The sequence below is a fragment of the Periplaneta americana genome, chromosome 16, assembly GCF_040183065.1.
Source record: "Periplaneta americana isolate PAMFEO1 chromosome 16, P.americana_PAMFEO1_priV1, whole genome shotgun sequence".
NCBI classification, from domain to species: domain Eukaryota; kingdom Metazoa; phylum Arthropoda; class Insecta; order Blattodea; family Blattidae; genus Periplaneta; species Periplaneta americana.
In genome coordinates, this window is record NC_091132.1 from 168,610,554 (window position 1) to 168,632,001 (window position 21,448).

General features: G+C 34.7%; 1 protein-coding gene across 6 annotated transcripts; it reads left to right on the top strand.

Annotated features, from left to right (window-relative positions):
* The first annotated feature begins 2,335 nt into the window (after positions 1–2,335).
* LOC138691848 (zinc finger protein ZFP2-like) lies at positions 2,336–20,918 on the top strand. 6 transcript variants are annotated; one of them, XM_069814380.1, is made up of 7 exons: positions 2,336–2,669; positions 2,773–2,885; positions 10,582–10,796; positions 15,233–15,340; positions 15,442–15,543; positions 17,963–18,045; positions 19,490–20,918. In XM_069814380.1, the coding sequence occupies exons 3-7, from the start codon at positions 10,608–10,610 to the stop codon at positions 20,529–20,531; spliced, it is 1,524 nt and encodes a 507-aa protein (XP_069670481.1). In that variant the 5' UTR covers positions 2,336–2,669; positions 2,773–2,885; positions 10,582–10,607; the 3' UTR covers positions 20,532–20,918. The 6 variants fall into 6 exon arrangements, with proteins under 6 accessions (XP_069670481.1, XP_069670482.1, XP_069670483.1 ...); XM_069814381.1 differs by having other exon boundaries at positions 2,336–2,580; XM_069814382.1 differs by lacking the exon at positions 2,336–2,669 and having other exon boundaries at positions 2,707–2,885.
* The last annotated feature ends 530 nt before the right edge of the window (positions 20,919–21,448 follow it).

The following is a 21,448-nucleotide window of genomic DNA, read 5'->3' on the forward strand; positions in this document are numbered from 1 at the left end:
TTGTTCAAAGTAATGCATTATTCATCTCAAATGTTTTGAATGCTATGATCCACATAATGGCATCGATATGGATACTTTCGATGCATTACATGTGCAATACTGGCTAGTATTCAACTTCCCGCAGATCTCATTGTAATCAAAAGACTGTTGTGAACGCATCGAATGTATTTACTCTTTGAAACGTCATTCAGAAAATAGGTTGTTCATATAATATGAGTAATTATTATAGATTCAGGATATTTATATTGTACTTGTATGGTAAAAGTGAGAATAAAAGGTGAAAATAAAATCTCCATAATGAAGGCATTGACTTATAATCCATGGAAGTATTTACCTGTAATTTATGATGTGCTTTGGAAAGAATGCACGTATTCCTAACACATCATACCTGTTGCTTTACATTTTGTGTAACAACATTCATAAATTGTGTGCTTGCATTTATGTTGCTACTGATTTCTGGCTTAGGCTATATGATGTTTCCATAAAAAATGTGGCTTTTAAGGAACCCGGAGGTTCATTGCCGTCCTCACATAAGCCCGCCATTGGCCCCTATCCTCAACAAGATTAATCCAGTCTCTACCATCATATCCCACCTCCCTCAAATCCAGTTTAATATTGTCTTCTCATCTACGTCTCAGTCTCCCCAAAGGTCTTTTTTCGTCCGGGCTCCCAACTAACACTCTATATGCATTTCTGGATTTGTCCATACGTGCTACATGCCCTGCCCATCTCAAACGTATGGATTTTTCTTTTTATGTTATTCGGTTATTTTATGACGCTGTATCAACATCTAAGTTTATTTAGTGTCTGAATGAAATGAAGGTGATAATGCCGGTGGAAATGAGTCCGTGGTCCAGCACCGAAAGTTACCCAGCATTTGCTCGTATTGGGTTGAGGGAAAACCCCGGAAAAAACTCAACCAAGTTACTTGCCCCGACCGGGATTCGAACCTGGGCCACCAGGTTTGGCGGCCAGACATGCTGACCGTCTGGATTTAATGTTCCTAATTATTTATAATATAGAAACAGATTTATTAAATATCTTTTAAAGTAATTCCATGTCTCGTGTAAGGTATTTCTGGTTAAATGTGTGGAGAGATCTACTTATACCAAGCAGCAAAACTCGCATTTCCCATGTATGCAAGTGTTGTAGCTCTTACTTAAGTTGCATTGATTGCTTCTGAGCCTACTGAGGGTCTTCAAAACCATCTGTTGGGTCGAAGTTATGGCTTACTGCGTACACATGTTTGTTTCTACACTGTTTAATAGTATTACTCTTCTTAATTTTTGTTTAATAAAAGTAATCTTGTGTGAACTGGAAGAATTTTTGTAGATATAGTTTGTTTCATTTTATTGGCAATAGATTGATTATCTCTGTTAAAAGAAAAGTGTACCTCAGCAAAACACGTTGAATGCTTTTCAATTTCAAATATAGATTGAAGTCCATTTATATTCTTCGAGAGACTGTTAGTGAATAGAATTATCAGCTAGCACAAAATTAATTACATTGTTAAGTAAGCTGAAATGGCAGTTTTCATGAATCCATGTCTCATGACTAGGGTTAGGATTGTTAGGTAAGTGATTCTGTTTCAAGTTTCGGACAGTCACCTGAGCATATATTTTAAACTTTATTTTACATGAAAGGACATATTTTGAATTTATTATTTAAATACATATTTTCAAATACATAAAAACATAAAAATTAAGTTTTCTTCAAATGATCTTCGACAAAAACGCCATTTCATAACCCGAATGCGCAGTGCAGTTGTTTACACGTGACAGATGGCAACTGTTTCTCGGAATTGCAGTCTGTTCTCACCACAAGCGATAAAAACCCTCGCCACTAAAAACTTGTACTGTAGCTAACGAACATAAATAATGATGTGTCATTTAGGAGTGCCTTGTAAGTTATGATAACGCTGATTCAAGAAGCAATTATAATTTCATAAACATCAGCTGTCTCTGTTTTCGTTTCCAATAATAAACATGTCTCTAGGGAATGCACGTTGTTTCTCAATGGCCAGGGGGCTCTTTTCCTCAGTACAAGGCAGTGTTCCGCGATAATCATCAGTCATTTCTGATGGACAACTTGAGGATGAATATCATTGTCTACTATAATTCTTCAGCAGTTGGCAAGACAGCATAATTTATACTGGTGAGTACTGCATATTGTTTATATTCACGTAACATTATTGAAACATAATTAAATATTTTCTCTTTTTTTTTTGTCACATATTTTCCGATTTTTAGCATACAAAAAATAAATATTTTCCGAGTCCCAGTCATGGCATACTATGTTGCTCTGTTTTAAAATGAAAGTGTCTGTTCATAGCATTTTGCAGTAGCTCAGTACATTGATATGTCACTTTGAGAGTGTACACTTGAACACAGAAACCTTTTATGTAAGATGCTTTTGAGGAAACAATGGCATGTGGATATTAAGTAGGCAATATTTCCAGGTGTTCCACTTCAGAGTATAGAAACAGACAAGTGGATGGGATGGCTAAACGATAGAATTCGTATGAAAAAACAAAGTATACTACGTGAAGAAAATCTCGATGAACTGGAACAACATTTGAACGTTGTTGAAAGAAATCTCTACATCGTGTTTCGCAGCTAAGTTGATATATTTTATGTTTATAATCTTTTAGGTTTATTGAATATTCCTTTGTTAGTAAATAATTTTTATATTAATAATTTATTTTATTTGTGTTTGATTATAGTATTTTTGGTTAAGAGGCCAATATTTTTAGTTCATTTATGATTGCCACAGGTGTAATTGGGGATTAACAGAACATTGCTGAAGATAGGCTATTGCTGATCTACATTCAATAAAGATGAGACGTAGGGAATGTTGATGGACACCACACTAACTTCATAAGAAAGGTTAGTACTGATTGTTAAATAATATAATTTTGTGCATGCTGTTATTAATCAAAGCTATATTTTATTTTCCCGTTCACTCTTCCATCAGTTGGTTGTTCCTTGTTAGTTAGTGACCCAGCCACTTTCTTGCTCTATCCCTGATCAGTTTCAGCATCATTGCTTCTTCACCCACTCTTCCGAAATTGAATTTCACATTCAAATTTCAAATGCTTTACATCGTCGTAATATCTCTGTTTCTGCCCCATACAATGCCGCATTCTACACAAAACACTTGCAGTCTCTTCCTTAACTCTTTTCCATATATGTTCGTAAAAAGTGCTCGTTTTCTTATTAAAAGCTATCTTTCCTATTGCTATCGTCCTTTTGATTTCTTGGCACCAGCTCCTGATACTACTAATAGTACACGTCAAGTGTTTGAAGCTGTCTACTTGTTCCACTGCCTCATATCGAATTAGAACATTTACCTCCTTTACTTTTCTTTAATAGTTTAAAACTTTCTTAGTTGAAACGTTAAAAGTGTTATAATTTTAAAGAAGTATTATCGCCGCGCTCTCATGGTTAACATGTCGGCATCATACAATACCGTGCGGTGTGCTTTTAAAACATAATTTTGGCGACCGATTGTTGCTCTGTAGGTTTCACTCTAAGCGTCACGTTGTCACGTCTACTTCCTCGATAAGAATAAGCACTAGTTATATTGTTAAATGGCTATTATTATTATTATTATTATTATTATTATTATTATTATTATTATTTCATAAACGAGTACGTTGACATTCTTAACTCTTAATAATAACTCTTTAATAATATTTTTAATCACATACCTTACTGTTCGTCCTCAGCACAAGACATTGCAACCTCGGTTTAGGTGTCATTTTATAACGGAAAGACCTGCCAAATGTTAACCATGAGAGCTCGGCGGTAATATGTACCTTATGACAAACGGCTCCTGTTTCGACACCGGTGTGGTGTCATCTTCAGTGTCTTTCGAACTACTGCTGCTCCAGCTGGTCTTGATTTCCGGCGTTCGTGTTCGTCAGTTGTACGGGTGGGGTGTGTTGCTCTTATGTTATGGAGTGGTTGTTTGTGTGTCGTGTATTATAATATCGAATAATTTTATTTTAGTAGGTTATTTTACGACGCTTTATCAACAGCTTAGGTTATTTAGCGTCTGAATAAAATGAAGGTGATAATGCCGGTGAAATGAGTCCGGGGTCCAGCACCGAAAGTTACCCAGCATTTGCTCATATTGGGTTGAGGGAAAACCCCGGAAAAAACCTCAACCAGGTAACTTGCCCCGACCGGGAATCGAACCCGGGCCACCTGGTTTCGCAGCCAGACGCGCTGACCGTTACTCTACAGGTGTGGACAATATCGAATAATGTATGCGTATTAAGTATATCCTGTGGATGTGTTATTGTGTTTGTATATTTCGTATTGTTCTAAGATGTTTGACTGTCGACTTTTTAGTGTGATGTGTAATACAGACGTGGACAAATTATTAGCAAAATTGAACATTTTTTTATATATTTTTACAAAGTATGATTCTTCAATTTAGACTACAGTTGACATTTTTGCGTATTTCCAAATTATTAGCAAAATTGAAGATTTGTATTGTATATTTTTAGAAAATTTAACTCTTCAATTTGGACTACATTTGATATTTTTGCGTATTTACAAATTATTAGCAAAACTGAAGATTTTTATTATATATTTGTACAAAATTCGATTCTTCAATTTGGAATATAGTTGACATTTTGGATATTTCCAAATTATTAGCAAAACTGAAGATTTTTATTTTATAGTTTTACAAAATTTGACTCTTCAATTTAGACTGTAGTTGACATTTTTTGCTAATTTACAAATTATTAGCAAAATTGAAGATTTTTATTATATATTTTTACAAAATTTAACTCTTCAATTTAAACTACAGTTGACATTTTTGCATATTTCTGTCTGCTGTAATGATAGAAATATGCAAAACTGTCAACTGTACGGTAGTCGAAATTGAAAAGTCAAATTTTGTAAACAGAATTATCATAAAAATCGTCAATTTTGTTAATAATTTGTCCACGTCTGTATTTCCGTATCGTTGCTGTTATTGTAATCGTGATTGTTGTTGGTAATATATTCTGCGTAATTTGATGTTATGTACGGTTCTTATGGGTTTAATGTGTTCATTGTATCTTGTATGTAAAAATCTGGGCAGCTATGGCATTTTAATTCGTAAATCCCAGTTGAATCATGTTTATTTGTATGTTTGATGTGATTATTTAGATATTTCTGTCTTGTGTTATTTGATTTATATGCTATCTTATATTTTAGTTTTCTGAATGAAGTTGTGATTTTGTATGTATTGGTATTGTGATGTTATGTATTTATTCTTGTGTGTTGTTAATGTTGGTTTATGTTTTTGTGTTACTTTTTTTATTAGTGTGTCTATCATGTTAAGGTTATATCCATTGTCTTGTGCTATATATCTTATTGTATTCAGTTCTTCAGTGTAGTTGTCATTGTTCATTGGTATATTAATTATTATGTGTAGCTACAGAAAGCAGCATGTTTATGTTGTATGGGCTGGTTTGATGAATTGTGTATGTGTTGTGGGGTTCCTGTTTATCTTGAATTCGTGTTTGTTATTTGTTTTGCTTATAGTGATGTCTAAGAAGTTTATAGTGTAGTTAGGTTATGTTCTGTTTCTTTTGTAGACTATACTTTAATTTGAGATGTATTTTGTTGAGTTGCTGATGTAGGTTTTCTGTTGTCTTTTATTGCCGTTATATAAGACTATTACGTCATCTACGTATCGATGTCAGTACATTATTTTCTCCGCGTGTTTTTTGTTATTGTTTACTACGTGTGTTTGTTATATTATGCACGACGATTTCAGCTAATATGCTTGATATTTGTGACTCCATTGGTAATCCATCAGTCTGTACGTAATATTTATTGCTACTCTTTCGTTTCCAATCCAGTTTCTTTCAGGTTCCGCATGTACTTTTAATGTAATAGAATATAGCATAACAAAACCTAATATGATATAGTATATATGCCATATTTAGTGTCAGGGTGCAAGAGGTAGTGGATTCCATAATCTTTCCTCCACGGTGCGAAATCCCGGTAGGATTTCCCCCCCCCCCACCAGTTTCTAGGAATGTCTCTGCAACGTCTGCTTCTGCACCACTAATTCCGTCATGACTTGGCCGGGAATCAAACCCGGGCCGCCTGGTAATCCCCCACCCTACTACTACACTGGTCAAAAAAAGTTAAGCATAATTAGGCATATAACGGTTTTTATTAATTAAAATAAAATAGATAAATTATAATTGGGTTTCTTGGTTCCACAGAATAAACTTAAAAGTGGAAATACAATATTTGTTAACAATGGACTCAATATGAAATGAAAAAGTTGCATTGTTTGGAAACAACGGAAAAGATAAGGGAAGTTGAAATTCGTGCATCATCAAAGAAAAGGAAATGGTGCTTTCAGTGCCCTGTTTAATAACGTGTTGGTCCTCCACGAACCCTGAGGTACTCTTGTATGTGACGGGGCATACTCTGTACCAACGCATCTAAGCTCTCCTGAGGCAAATTGACCCATTCTTCCAAGGCAGCATTTCTGAGTTCTTGAATCGTTAATGGGTGATGTGGACGATTGGAAATGGCTCTCCTGAGAAAGCTCCATGCATGCCCTATGCAGTTCATATCCGGTGAGCATGCTGGCCAATCCATTCTTCAGATCCCATGTTCTACAAGATACCGCTGCACACTATGAGCACGATGAGGCCGAGCATTATCGTCCTGTAGAGTGAACCCTTCTCCTACAGTCTCCACTTACTATGGGTTGGAGGATGTTGTTCTCATACACGGCAGCAGTCATGTTTCCCTCTATTGAAACCAGTGGTGTGCGGCGGCCAAACATGACACCTGCCCAAAACAAGATTGAACCACCAAACTGTTGGTGACGTTCCACTGTCATTGAGGGATGATTTCGTTCCCCTGTTCGTGTCCATACGCGAATAGAGTTGTTGTCAGGGTGTAGGCCCATTCTCACTTCGTCTGAGAATAAAGTTCTGGTCCATTGGTCTCGTGTCCAATTCTCATGTGCTCTAGCCCATCTTGCACGAGCACCCCTGTGATGTGGAGGGAGTGCTGGAGTCTTGAGTGGTCTTCGAGCATACAACCCTATGTCATGAAGTCTATTGCGCACAGTTTGGCTACTTACAGCAACACCAGTGGCTTCGCGCAGGTCATGGCGCAGAGTTGTAGCTGAGGCTATAGGGTTCCTACGTGCAGATAACCTTACATACCGGTCCTGATCTGGTGTTGTTTAGCGTGAACGGCCCTCGCGAGGTCGATCTGCTATTGACTGGGTTTCCTGGAACTTTCTCCACAGTCTGGAGACAATACTCTGATTCACATGAAGGATGTTAGCAACATCAACTTGTCTCATGTTTTGTTCCATCAAAGTGATGATTTTGATGCGGTCTGCCATTGTAAGGGTGTTCCGAGCCATTGTACTGCACTATGAAGCAAAACGACACTGACTGAACTTTGCTCGAATTACAGGCTTTGTTTACTAGCCGTGATTTGGACGTTACCTAGTGATGCAGAATAAAACAAATGAAAGAGTTTGAATTGGTAAACATAATACGTGCCACATAAAACCAAAAGAAACATAAATATCAGGTATTATTGGGTAAACTGGAAATATGCTTAACTTTTTTTGACCAGTGTATTTCAACGCAAACAGCACTAGTCACAATACCACAGCCTTCTGATCATGATCAACACCAGTAATACAACCCTATCTTGTAACTGGAACTTCATAACGGAAAGATGTTGTTAGAAAGTGCATTAACAGAAACAATCTAATTGAAATAAAATTCAGAAACAGTAGAGGAAAATATTTAATGCAGGGGAAAAGTGACTAAAATTACAGCAAAATTACAGTTGAACATAACAAGAAAATACAAATCATAGAATATGAAACTGACTTAAAAATACTACCGGTAGCTGTTGAAACTGAAAAAGCTCGAAATAAACACAACAGTCCTAATGATTAGGATTATGTTTGTAAGTAAGTTGCATCTTACAGGAGTTTACAGGTATTAACTGAAATATTTGTTAATTATTTCCATTCGTACTGCATTCCCTTCAGCATCGTCACTATGAACAAGATGGTCATGGTCCACGTCAGGTGGTTGTTCATGTAGTTCACCAGGTACGTCATTCTCTCTCTGCGCCAAGTTATGCAACACAGCTGTTGCAACTATCACAGCTGCGGTAGTTTCCAATTTCGTCCTCATCCCAAAAGACAAGCAAGGGAATCTCCTCTTCCATATCCCAATTGCTCTCTCCACGCAGTTCCTCGTCCGTGCGTGAGCTGTATTGTACCTGACTTCTGCTGGTGTTCCTGGGTTGGTAATCGGCGTCATAAGGTACTTTCTGCAAGGATAAGCGCTGTCGCCAAGGATATAACCGCCAGCTATTTCACCTGTCTCAAACCGGGCACGTAGATACGAAGAATCGAACATTGTGCTGTCCTGAGTTGAACCTTGCCACCGGGCAACGATATCACATATTTCAAGCTTTGCATTGCATACGACTTGCACATTCAAAGAAAAATACCCGCTTCTGTTTCTGTACACCTCGGCGTTGTCTCCGCCAGGATGCTGGATCCGCACATGAGTGCCATCTACACATCCCAACACATCGGGGAACCCCGCGATATTGAAGAACTCGGTTTTGTTGTCAGTCACCTCTGCATCAGTCTTTGGCATTTTAACATACTTGGGCCGAAGTAGGGCGATGTAATGCGTCACTTTCCGAATAATCCTACTCGTTGTAGATTTGTTAACATTTAAACAGTCCCCGATCACAATCCGAAAACTGCCGCAAGCGTAGAACCGAAGGCACAACAACAGCTGGTTCATCCCTGACAGAGGCATGCTTCTTCTTGTACTTGGTTCCAGATGTTGGCCGATTTCATGAAGGAGATTCATTACAAGTTCTTTCGATAACCGGAATCGTTTCTTGAACTCACCTTCATCATATATATCAAAAGGGTTATTTCTGTCACGAAATTGTCGCTGTCGTATCGGCAATTCTATTTCTTCTTCTGACGAAGAGGATGAAGAAGGAAACGATGACGAAGATGATGACGACGAAGACGATGAAAAAATATTCATCTTGATATTACAATATTTACTAGTAACTATACGGAGATCAGTTATCCACAGATTTATACGATAAAGTTTGTAATTCCGTATCCTTGAGGTGTAGTTCTTCGACTCGCACTTCTATAGGCTGAGATTTAAAATTACGAAGTAATATTTTTCGATGTTGGAACACAATCACTGCCTTTTGGATCACACAAGCAAACTAGACCGGTTCACGAAGTAAAATATAATCTTTCAGGCTGTGATGCAACATTGGAAAGCGAGTAAGTAATTAATATGCTGTATGTACAATTATCTATATTAACTATACAAGTTATTCTTATTGAAGTAATTACAGTGTATTTACCACACAATACGCCAAACAAATACTCTTCCTTTACGTTCATTTTGAACGATCATGGTTGCTAATTTAGTAGGCTATAATAATTATGAATAGATATCGATCGAATATTTACCCTATCTCTATGTCGCCTATTATATCGAGTGCCTCGACATTGTGTAGAGCAACAGTACACTGATTCTCGGTTTCAGTATGACACATTTCATTCTTCACCTTACATTTTCATATAGGCCTAATTGAATATACAGGGTGCTCTAAAATTCCCCTTACAAACTTCTAAGACTTGTTAAGGGGACCGAGTAGGTAATATTTTGAATTGGAACCCATGTCCGGAAACGTACCGTTTCTGTGCTATAGTCGTTTGAAAGCAAGCACGCCTGAACGTACGTCACGTGGCTCAACAAGTAATAGCTTCGCGATTCGTCCGCCTGCAGCGTTACATGATGAGGGGTGCTTACGTCAGATCCTCCATGGCCTCCATGATCACCGGATTTGACTCCATTGGACTTTTTACTCTGGGGTCGTATGAAGAGTTTGGTTTATGAGACTCCTGTAGAAACAGCAGAAGATCTGGTGGCACGAGTTGTGGTCGCTGCAGGAGATATTGCAGATACACCAGGTGTGATAGAGCGCGTTTAAAAAACATCATTCGTGGGTACAATGCGTGCAACGAAGTTGGTGGTCGCCACATCGAGCCGCATTTATAGTGGATTTGAATTTTAACCATCATTTGAAAAGGACAAAAACAGTTTAAGTTGAACTGTAAACAAAAGTGTTTGTGACAAATGATTCAGTTTCCATTTTGTTTCTTTGGTTATTAATGAGTTGAATTGTAAAACAAGTGATGTGCTGGGTCACGCCTCATAATAAAATAAATTACTTGTAAAGTGGTCGCGTTAAAAACATGTTTTCAAACGGCTGTACCGTTTCCGGACATGGGTTCCAATTCAAAACATTATCTACTCAGTCCCCTTAACAAGTCCTAGAAGTTTGTAATGGGAATTTTAGAGCACCCTGTATAGTGCAGTCCACACCTGTTATATACTAATGATCTTTATAAATTGATCGAGTGATTCACAATTTATCCAGTTCCTGGGTGTTGGCAGTTTGTTAATTTGATTACTCAGTTATTGTTTCCAGTTCAGTTCAGCTTATGTTCTGCGATTGCATTCAGGTTTCCATCTGCATCACGACGAGGCCATGAACGCGAACAAGACAAAACCAGAGGATGATCCATTGGCGACGGACGAAGATAATAATGCAGATGTGAAAAAATGCGAATTTCTGTCTGAACCCTGTCTTGAGATGTATGTGAAGAAAGAAACAGAAGATGACTTGTTGGCTGTAGACAGAATCGCTGAAACATACATGCAAGAGTCTTCATCAGAGGTTAACTGGAAACTTTTTATTAGTAGTTACAGTAGGCTCAAGAAGAGCTATTATGATATAAAAATTCAAACCTTTACTGTCATTTTTGTATAAATTTGAAAATATTAAATCGTGCTACTATAGAGACATATGAGGGATTTGGAGTTAAATTTCCTTTTTATTTGTAATAATAGACAAAATAAAATAAAAAGATTAAGCAATGCATCATAATAACCTTCAGTTTTGGCTATTGTGATACACACAGATGCTTATTGTATCTCCTGTAAAAGTTCGGTTGAAAACACATTAAAATGGAGTAAGACTTAGCAACTTTTTTAATGGCTCCCTTTTACGATAAAAATTTACAAACTTAACTTAAAATTTACACCTTCACTGTATATAGTAGAAATTTCTATGTTAAAAAAAAATATATATTTTTTTTTGTTTGTTTTTTTCCTCTAAGGAAACAGATTGAGAAAACTGTGATACAGTTTGTATTGCTAATATAAACATACAATACACTTTCAAATAATGATGAATGTCGTTTCCAAAATTGTTACATTTTAGCAGTAAGAAGAATGACTATTAAGCTAAAATTGTTAGGTAAACAAGCAAAAATAAGTCTCTATGTGTAATTTTTTATTTTATACTATATTGAATATGTCAACATATAAATTCAAACATCCCTGAAGACTAAATGTTATAAAAAAAACCCTCAAGAGATAATAGCTTATTTTAAGTTCGACAATTGATTAATTTGGACAGTTTCTTTCATAGTAAATTTAATATCACAAAAGCCCTTCTACCATATCATAATGGCCCTTATCATTCAGTAATTACTTATTGCTAGCCTGGTTAACATTCACAAATTTTTTTTAGAGAAAAATGAAGTTGACACTGTTCTGAGTAAAAGCAAAATTTAAGAAAATATTTTAAACTATTTCATTGAAGAGCAATGAAACGTAACCTAACATCACATCAAAGTTTTTTCAGCAAACAAGACTGCCTTTTATTAAATTCCATGTATGTATGTATGTATGTATGTATGTATGTATGTATTAACACTGCAAATAGGCAAACACCTGCTAGCAGTAGTAACTTCATTAAACAATAAAAATATTACATAATATAATTAAATACACGATACAAATAATACACAATAACTACATTAATAATAATAATACATAAAATAACCTAATTAATAAGTGAACCTAATTTTCTATTAAAACTCACGTATGTATAGGCCCTACATAAGTTTCAATAGTCTTTCACTTTACTCTCATCTCACTCACTGTAGTGGCACTATGACGCATTTCACTGACACTTTAGAACACATTTCACTGACAATATATTAACACATTTCACTGACACTATATAACATTTCACTGACAATATATTAACACATTTCACTGACACTATATAACACATTTCACTGACAATATATTAACACATTTCACTGACACTATATAACACATTTCACTGACACTATATAACACATTTCACTGACAATATATTAACACATTTCACTGACACTATATAACACATTTCACTGACAATATATTAACACGTTTCACTGACACTATGTAACACATATCACTGACAATATATTAACACATTTCACTGACAATATACAACACATTTCACTGACAATATATTAACACATTTCACTGCCAATATAGAACACATTTCACTGACATTATAGATCACATTTCACTGACACTGTATAACACATTTCACTGACATTATAGATCACATTTCACTGACACTATAGAACACATTTCACTGACAATATATAACACATTTCACTAACACTATAGAACACATTTCACTGACACTACAAAACACATTTCACTGACACTAAAACACATTTCAATGACAATATATAACACATTTCACTGACACTATAGAACACATTTCACTGACATTATAGATCACATTTCACTGACATTATATAACACATTTCACTGACACTATAGGACACTTTTCACTGACACTATAGAACACATTTCACTGGCAATATATAACACATTTCATTGACACTATAGAACACATATCACTGACATTATAGATCACATTTCACTGACACTCTATAGCACACTTCACTGACACTATTGAACACATTTCACTGACACTATATAACACATTTCACTGACATTATAGATCACATTTCACTGACATTATATAACACATTTTACGGACACTATAGAACACATTTCATTGACACTATATAACACATTTCACGGACACTATATAACACATTTCACTGACACTATAGAACACATTTCACTGACACTATATAACACATTTCACTGACACTATAGAACACATTTCACTGGCACTATATAACACATTTCACGGACACTATATAACACATTTCACTGACACTATAGAACACATTTCACTGACACTATATAACACATTTCACGGCCACTATAGAAAACACTATAAATTATCACTAATCGAACCTATTCACTGCCATTGTAAACCATAACTTCATTGACTCACCTCGCTTTACTGATACAACAGTTCAAATAAGACAAACATTTACACCCTTATTCATACTTATAAACAGAACTACATTTAAACTAAACATTTGTAGTCTAAGACCCTCTTACAAGCTATTTTAAAATTAGTTACAAGTCAAACAAGGGAATAACTCGTCAGGCTAAGAAAATATGTCACCTTAAGTATGTAACGTCTCTTTGTTTTTTTTTTTTTTTTTTTAAATTTACGCTTTATACACAACTTTTTAATTTACTTTTAAGTCCCCTTAACGAATGACAGCCCTCAAAGACCGCTGCAGGTAGGTCATTCCAATCATTTATAGTTCTATTTAAAAATGAGAATTTACCTACATCCGTTTTCTGTTTCCTACATTTGATTTTAAAATCATGATCGTTCCTACCATAGTATGTTGGCTTTTCTAACCAAGCCGTTATGTCTACCCATGCTTTCTGACCTAGATATGCTCTATACAATGATGTTATTCTATTTTTTCTACGTCTGTTTACCAGTGTTCCCATTTAAGTTCATTTATTGTGTCTTTCCGTCTTCTCTTTTACCTTTAACAAATTTACCTGCCCTATGCTGGATTATGAGGAAGTCTGTATCAGATTGGTCCGACATTTTCTATTGTATCATATTAGTCATACTTGGCCCATTCGTAATTACGGTAGATAAGATTTTTTTTTGTTAGTTGTAGTAATTAGATCGTAGCATCGTCAGTATACAGGAATAATTTCTATGACATACTATATTATAAAGAAACTAATATCTAAATTTCATGCATGAATGTCCTTTACATTTTCTTTGAATTTTCCTGTGGAATTCTTTAATGTTTTGTTGGAGTTTTATTTTATATGCCTATGATTTTGAACCTCTGTGTGATACTCAGATGTGTTCTGATGTGTTAAACTGATAAACAAATTATAATGCAGCCATGTTCGTGTACTTAATCTCCAATATTGCAGATATATAATTATTAATCCTTCATATGGTGACTTGTTTGTAAAGCTACTGTTTTTATCGCATAATGTAATACAGCTAAGTGAAGTAGTACTTTATGCTTTAGGTTGGTAGCATTGAAATTCCAGTCATCTTTGATCAATTGTACGTGAACATCTGTTTTGACTATGTGTGATCTTCCATAAACAGCTTTTCAGATCTGCATATTGAGGTAGCTGTTTCTTTTATTGATTAGATTGATATAATTCTCTGCTGATAAAATTATTTTCGTTTCTGGTTCTTAACTATGATCGCCATCCTCATTTCAAACCGTTTTCACATCCTTGTCATATTGCTAGCAGTATCCAGTTCATCTCGAGCACACAGATAGATTGCAGGCTTTACTGCATGAAGTATTTAATCGATAATATTAAATAAATAAATCAATACGTATTATTTTGCTCGAAGTATAGTATTGTATTGTATTGTATTTATTAACATTCCATGGTATTCATACATTGCTTTACAGCTAAAATATGGAACAAGTCAAAAAACTTAATACTATTATAAAGTCTTAATTTATAGTCACAGTCTAGATGAAATATATACAGACGAGATTTACAATATAGTCTACTAGTACTACACAAAGTTTCAGTATCAATTTCATGAAGTGTTATTGAATGTCATGAATTCACCTACAGAATAGAAGGCGTGAGAAATTAGGTACTTCTTTAATTTGGCCCTAAATAATCTTATGTTTTGAGTTCCATTTTTTATATCGATAGGGAGGGAGGCTATTAAAAATTTTTACTGCCATATAACTCACTCCTTTTTGATAGCACGATAGACTTGCCAATGGAGTATGAAAGTTATTTTTGACGTGTATTTATGCTATGAACTGTTGAATTATTTACAAAGTTTTCACGATTATATAAGAGGAAGATTATTAATCAAAAGATATACTGACAAGCCATGGGCATTATTTGTAGTGTTCAATCTGACATTGTTTTCAGATAAAATTGAAGAGCGCGGATTCTTCTAGCCCTAATATCACACCAGAAGTGAAAGATGAAATCAATCTAGTGACAGATAAAGTTTGTCACACGAAATGTGAATCAGAGGTGAGTGGTGTTCGTTTATACAGAGTCTTTTTCCTCGGAGCTTTTAGTGCCAGGCAGGTCTATTCCTCCCACAAAATGAGAGCTTCCCCGTTCTGTTTCAGATAAAGATGGAGTTTGAGGACTCGCACTACAATCTCACATCGAACGTGAAGCATGAAGAAAATTCAGTCCTGATTAAATGTGTGTTGGAAGGGGAATCTGAGGTGAGGAAAAATTTTGGTTGCGATGGTTTGTATTTTATATCGCCATCACTTTATACAATGCAACAATTGCATCTTGCAATCTGTTGTGCCTTCAAAGGTTTTAAGATGTTCCTACTTGCATTTCATTGCTGATCTTACTCTCCTCATTCCTAAGGGAATTGAAAAAAATGCAGCACGTTTCTTATCAAATTAGCAATTATTTGTATTCATCTATACTAATAATAAATCTGTAGCCGTAATTTTTCTGATAATTTTCGATTTTCCAAAAATAATTGGTGTCAACGTGTATAATTAATCACCCTGAAACCGGAAATAGTTTTTTTTTAATTTCTGTCTGTCTATCTGGATGTTTGTTACCTTTTCACGCGATAATGGCTGAACCGATTTATATGAAAATTGGAATATAAATTAAGTTCGTTGTAACTTAGATTATAGGCTATATGGCATTCAAAATACTTTATTTAAAAGGGGGGCTTCAATTAAATCGAAATATTTCGCTTATTATTGATTTTTATGAAAAATATTACATAACAAAAGTTTCTTAAAAAACGATTTGCGATAAGTTTTATTCTATGCAAAATTTTGATAGGACCGATATTACTATGATGTACCGAAGTACGTAATATTTCAGTGCAGGAATTCTGCATTACCATATGGCGAGATATATCCGTTTTAAAATAACAATGTTTTTTGTATCGTGGCCAGGTCGGATTAAAATACGAGTAATAAAGATGAAACAAATGACTGCATTTAAGGTGGTCTTGGAGTCCTTGGACAACAATCAAATTAATATACGGATGATTGATATGTGTTTATAGTATACTAAATATTATTATATTATAAAGAGAGAGTATTTTGTATGTTTGTATGAGGCAATCTCAGGAAACTATTTAATAGATTTAAATAATTGTTTCATCATTGGAAAGTGTAGTTCACTTAAGGACGTAGGCTTTGTCATTACAGAAGCTCAAAAGTGAATCGATGACTGGGCACAAATGCAGATAAAGTAGGACTAAACAGAACCTTACCCCAGAAAACTTTATATATTGTCGAAACTAATAATTAGCTATATGTACTGCAGTTAAAGTTAATGCTATTTGGAGGTAGCGTACTGAAATTTGATGTCTGATTTGCGTTGCGTTTTTTATGAAAGAATGAAAGCCAGAAATGGAATAATTTTACAAATATACACGCGGCACATATTCAATATTAATTATTCAGTAACATAACAGTACATATTTTATGGCTTAATTACGTATTTGGGTGAGCTAGGGTAATGTATACTTAATAGGTAACAGTTCTTTGTAGTGCACAACACTCCATATTGAATAATTAACAAACCAACATCTTTAGCATGACTTGTGGTTTGTAGGCCATCTCAAACCCCAAGCTCCACCCCTCTGAGCGCGAGATCTTATATATTCGGTCAGTTACGGCCGAATGTTACAATAAAAACAATTAACAACATGGGTACCTCAGTCATAACGTCATACCAGATGAAATTATGAAGTAATTACATAATTAAAATAAGACTATTTGGTCTAGGGAGCATCCGTTTTCGTTGCAAGAATAATTCGCTTAACATGTTTGTAAATTAGCCTTGAATACGTTGCGCTGCTGGAAAAGTTTTTCTTCCTGAGATTCAAGAGGCCTCACAACCAGTTAAAACTTTTGTAGGTACTTATAGCAGTACATCCGTTATCAACACACGTTTTAAATAATATAGGGCAGTACAACACCTTATTTCAAATGATATCATTTGGTGACAAAACTTCTTCCAGTTGAGAGTAACAACCATCAGTTCTTACAAATATATATTATTTCAGAAGCTGTTAGGTCTAACATAATACCAAGCTTAAAAGTATAATTAATCGAACAACTCCAGAACCTATTGCATGTAATCACAGTTACATTCATAGTTCTAAATACAACTTTGAAAGTAATTCAGGAGCAAACGCTTTATAATTGATAATGAATTATTTATTAACTAACAATAACAAAGCTGTATTTGGAAATATAACAGATTTAAGTCAATGATATTTATTTATAACAAGTGCAGCAAAGCGCACGGGTATGGCTAGTTGCTTAATATAACTGGAAGTAACGATCGTAAGATAACCACGTCTGCTGCTATACTTTATGAATACAGCAAAATATGGCGTTACCGAATCAATTTTTCAATCAGAACTACTACAGCTGTAGTCTGGGATCAACATTTTAAGTACAAGTGACAGTTTTATGTCTCGACCAATATATTTGGCAGTGAAGCTTGTACAGTACGAATTTGTTACTACCAGCAGATGTGTTTTGCAAGCTTATAAAAAATATCAAGCAATACATTCCACAGAAATCTTGAATGGGACGAGTTCTATTTGTTTTAGTTCGCATTATGTGTGCTTCTGTTAGCCTTTCGTTTCAGGAAGGATTCTGTAATGAAGATACAGTGAAGGAAGAGAGAGATCTGCAAGAAGCTGCTGAGGAGGATGAAGTCATAACAGGAAGGTGAGCAAAATGTAAAACTATCGGCTGCCCAGTGTACAAAAACATTCGACTGCAGAAAGTGATTGATTAGTAAGAATAAAGACATTCTACCTAACGCGAACATATATTCATCTCAACAGCCTTCTTGATCGTTTAAAATTTAGTATATTCTCATGTTACCTATCATCTTTGACCACATTGCACCCTGATGCTCAGTTTTTTATAGACTTACACATGCTATCTGCATGTTCTAGTGGTTTTTGTTTTGGGTTTTGTAAATTTTAATAATGGATAAATAAAGAAATAAATAAGTAAATAAATAGAATAAAGAATAAAATAAATTAAATAATTAAATAAATGTAATTAATTAATAAAATAAAATAAATAGATACATAAATAAATTAAATAAATAAATGTATTAATAAATAAATTAATTAAATAAGTATATAAGTAATGAAATAAACTTATTAAATAATTAAGAAAATTAATAAATTAAATTGATTAAATAAATGAAATAAATTAAGTAAATAAATAAATAAGTACATAAATAAAATAAATAAAGAAATAGATTAATTAATTAATTAAATGAATAAATAAGTAAATAAGTATGAAAGTGAGAGTGAATTAGATAAGTGACGTTAATAAAGCAGGAAACAAGAAAATACTACTGGGGAAATCGTCATTACGGGATGTTGATAGAATTCCAGTTATGGTAATTGTATTTTTTATTATGGAGCAGTTACAGATAATTTTAAAGTTACAAGTAATTGCATTTTGCAATTTACAAAATAAACTGCAATTGTTAATTATATTTAACAATACAATCTAACCTTATAATTTGATAGCCATTCATATTCTTATAGGTTATGTTTTTTATGAAGAACAAATATGTGTTTAACCTTTTTCACATTCACTTTAGTGAAGCGTTAAAGGCTTCTGAAGTTCACGTCTTTTTCTATATTTTTCCATGAGGTACTGCATCGTTCATAAATTCTGCTATTTTTATTATTTAACTTTAAACTGAACACAAATCAACAAATACTCAGAACTGAACCTGCTACAAACCATACTCAGAATAACATGAGAACGAACTTATAAATATGAGAATACACTAGCTTTTATTCTTATCAAGCATGAGTATATATTCTGTACAAGATGGACAAGGAGTATATTCTACTATGCTTCCATGTTATGAGTATGTAATCAAAAATGAGTAGGTACTCAAAAGTTTTTATTCTTACTAACAAGAGTATATACTAAAAAAAAAGTCCAGTATATACTATACACTCATGTTTATTCTTACCACGGAATGACTTCATTACCGAATATCTAGCCATTGCAGACACAAATAAATTGCCACAATTACAGCTTGAGGTTTTCAATATAATTAATATTTATTTAATATTATTTAGCGAAATTATATAATGTGACTGTTTTATAGACACGCCACACTTTTTGATTTCAGCGTTGCAGTTGGCAGTGATCACACCGCACTGAAGCCTTTCGAATGCGACGTCTGCGGAAAAGTCTTGTCTAGCGCTTGGAGTCTCAAGACGCATTCTCGAACGCACACTGGAGAGAAACCGTATAAATGTAACACCTGTGGAAAATGCTTTTCGTATTTCGTTTCCTTGAAAGCTCACGATCAGCGGTTTCACACCGGATTGAAGCCTTTCAAATGCGATGAGTGCGAAAAATCTTTCTCCGATTCCTGGGGTCTGTGCTCGCACAAGCGGATGCACACCGGAGAGAAACCTTTTAAATGCGATGAGTGTGGAAAATGTTTTTCTCAGCGATCTTGTTTAAAAAGGCATGAATTTTTCCATTCGGGATTAAGACCTTTCAAGTGTGACATTTGCGGCAAATCCTTCCAGTATTCTGGGGTTCTCAAGGATCATAAACTTCTACACACAGGAGAGAAAGCCTTCAAATGTGAGTTATGCGGGAAATGCTTTAGTTACGCTCGTGACTTGAAAGTGCATGATCGTCGGCACAGGGGGGAAAAACCACATAAATGCGACGTGTGTGGTAAGACATTTTTGCTCGCGAGTAGTTTGAAAATGCATGTTCTAATTCATACGGGCGAGAAGCCTTTTAAATGCGAGGTTTGCGGGAAAGTTTTTACGCGTTCTTCTTATTTAAAGTTGCACGTACGTCAACACGCGAATGACAAACAATTCAAATGCGATGTTTGCGGAAAATCTTTTCTGCACTCAGTAAGTTTGAGGGAACATTTAAATATACACGCAGGTCAGAAACCGTGCGTATGCGACGTTTGTGGAACTTCTTTCTCCAATTTGAGAGTTCTGAGGCAACATCTACGCATGCACACTGGGGAGAAACCTTATGAATGCGATATTTGTAAAAAATGTTTTTCTAGTTCCAGTCATCTCAAATCGCATTCTCTCGTACACACTCGTGGCAAACCGTATGTGTGCGAGGTTTGTGGTAAGTGCTTTACGAATTCGTCGAATCTCAGAAGGCATGAAATTGCGCACAAGAATTAAATAGTAACGACTACAATAGTTTATTATGTAACATGTTTATAATGTAATAATTGTATAACATTATAAATGTGTTTTATGTACTATTTTTTTGTACGAGTGTCTTAATAAGATTATGGTGTCTTAGCATTATAAATTGTAGGATCCATAGCTGACGGCACTTCAACCTGGATAACATCGATCCATATAATGTCGAATGTATAAGCCTACATTCCAAGATCAAGACTAATTATTTGTAAAATTACCTTCTTCTTTCTAGTGCACCAGGTAATGAGACTAAATTAACTTTAAAGACAATAATTAACACTTGATGGTATAACATATCTCATTTTGTCTTTTATTTCAAGGAAAGTGAATGTGTTCTTTGATAATTGAAAAGAAAATAAAAACACATACAGAATAAATATTCGGCCATTAAACTAATTTCATTAATTAGGTAATTCATTTCTTGTTTAAACATAGGTGCTATAAAAACTTTCAATTTGCTTATAAGTAGGCTACTTTATATAAAAATGCAGTGAGCTGAAAAATGGCCCCAGATAAAGTAAAGTTGCGAGGCGTGTACAAGTATTTAGGGTGGGCTGGATAAGCATACAGCTCTCCTGGTGATCACATCCAATTTCAACTACTCCACACCATAATAATGCAAAAAATAAAAATCCGAACGTGCCAATCAAATCCGTTGCGGTAAATGAGCGCCTGCGTTAAATCCTAGCGATTTTGAAGGTGTTTTTAGGATTGTTTGCTAGTGGCGAAAACATCAATACCAGCACAAAAATGTCAATTTTTGCCCTACAATTTAATATGTTGTTTTTTAGTCAACTGTCCGAAGACAGGTCTCAACCCTACAAGTAATACCAAGACGACACCACTTATAAGGCAACTAGGCCAGGAGATAATGGGGTAGGGTGGCCAGTTCC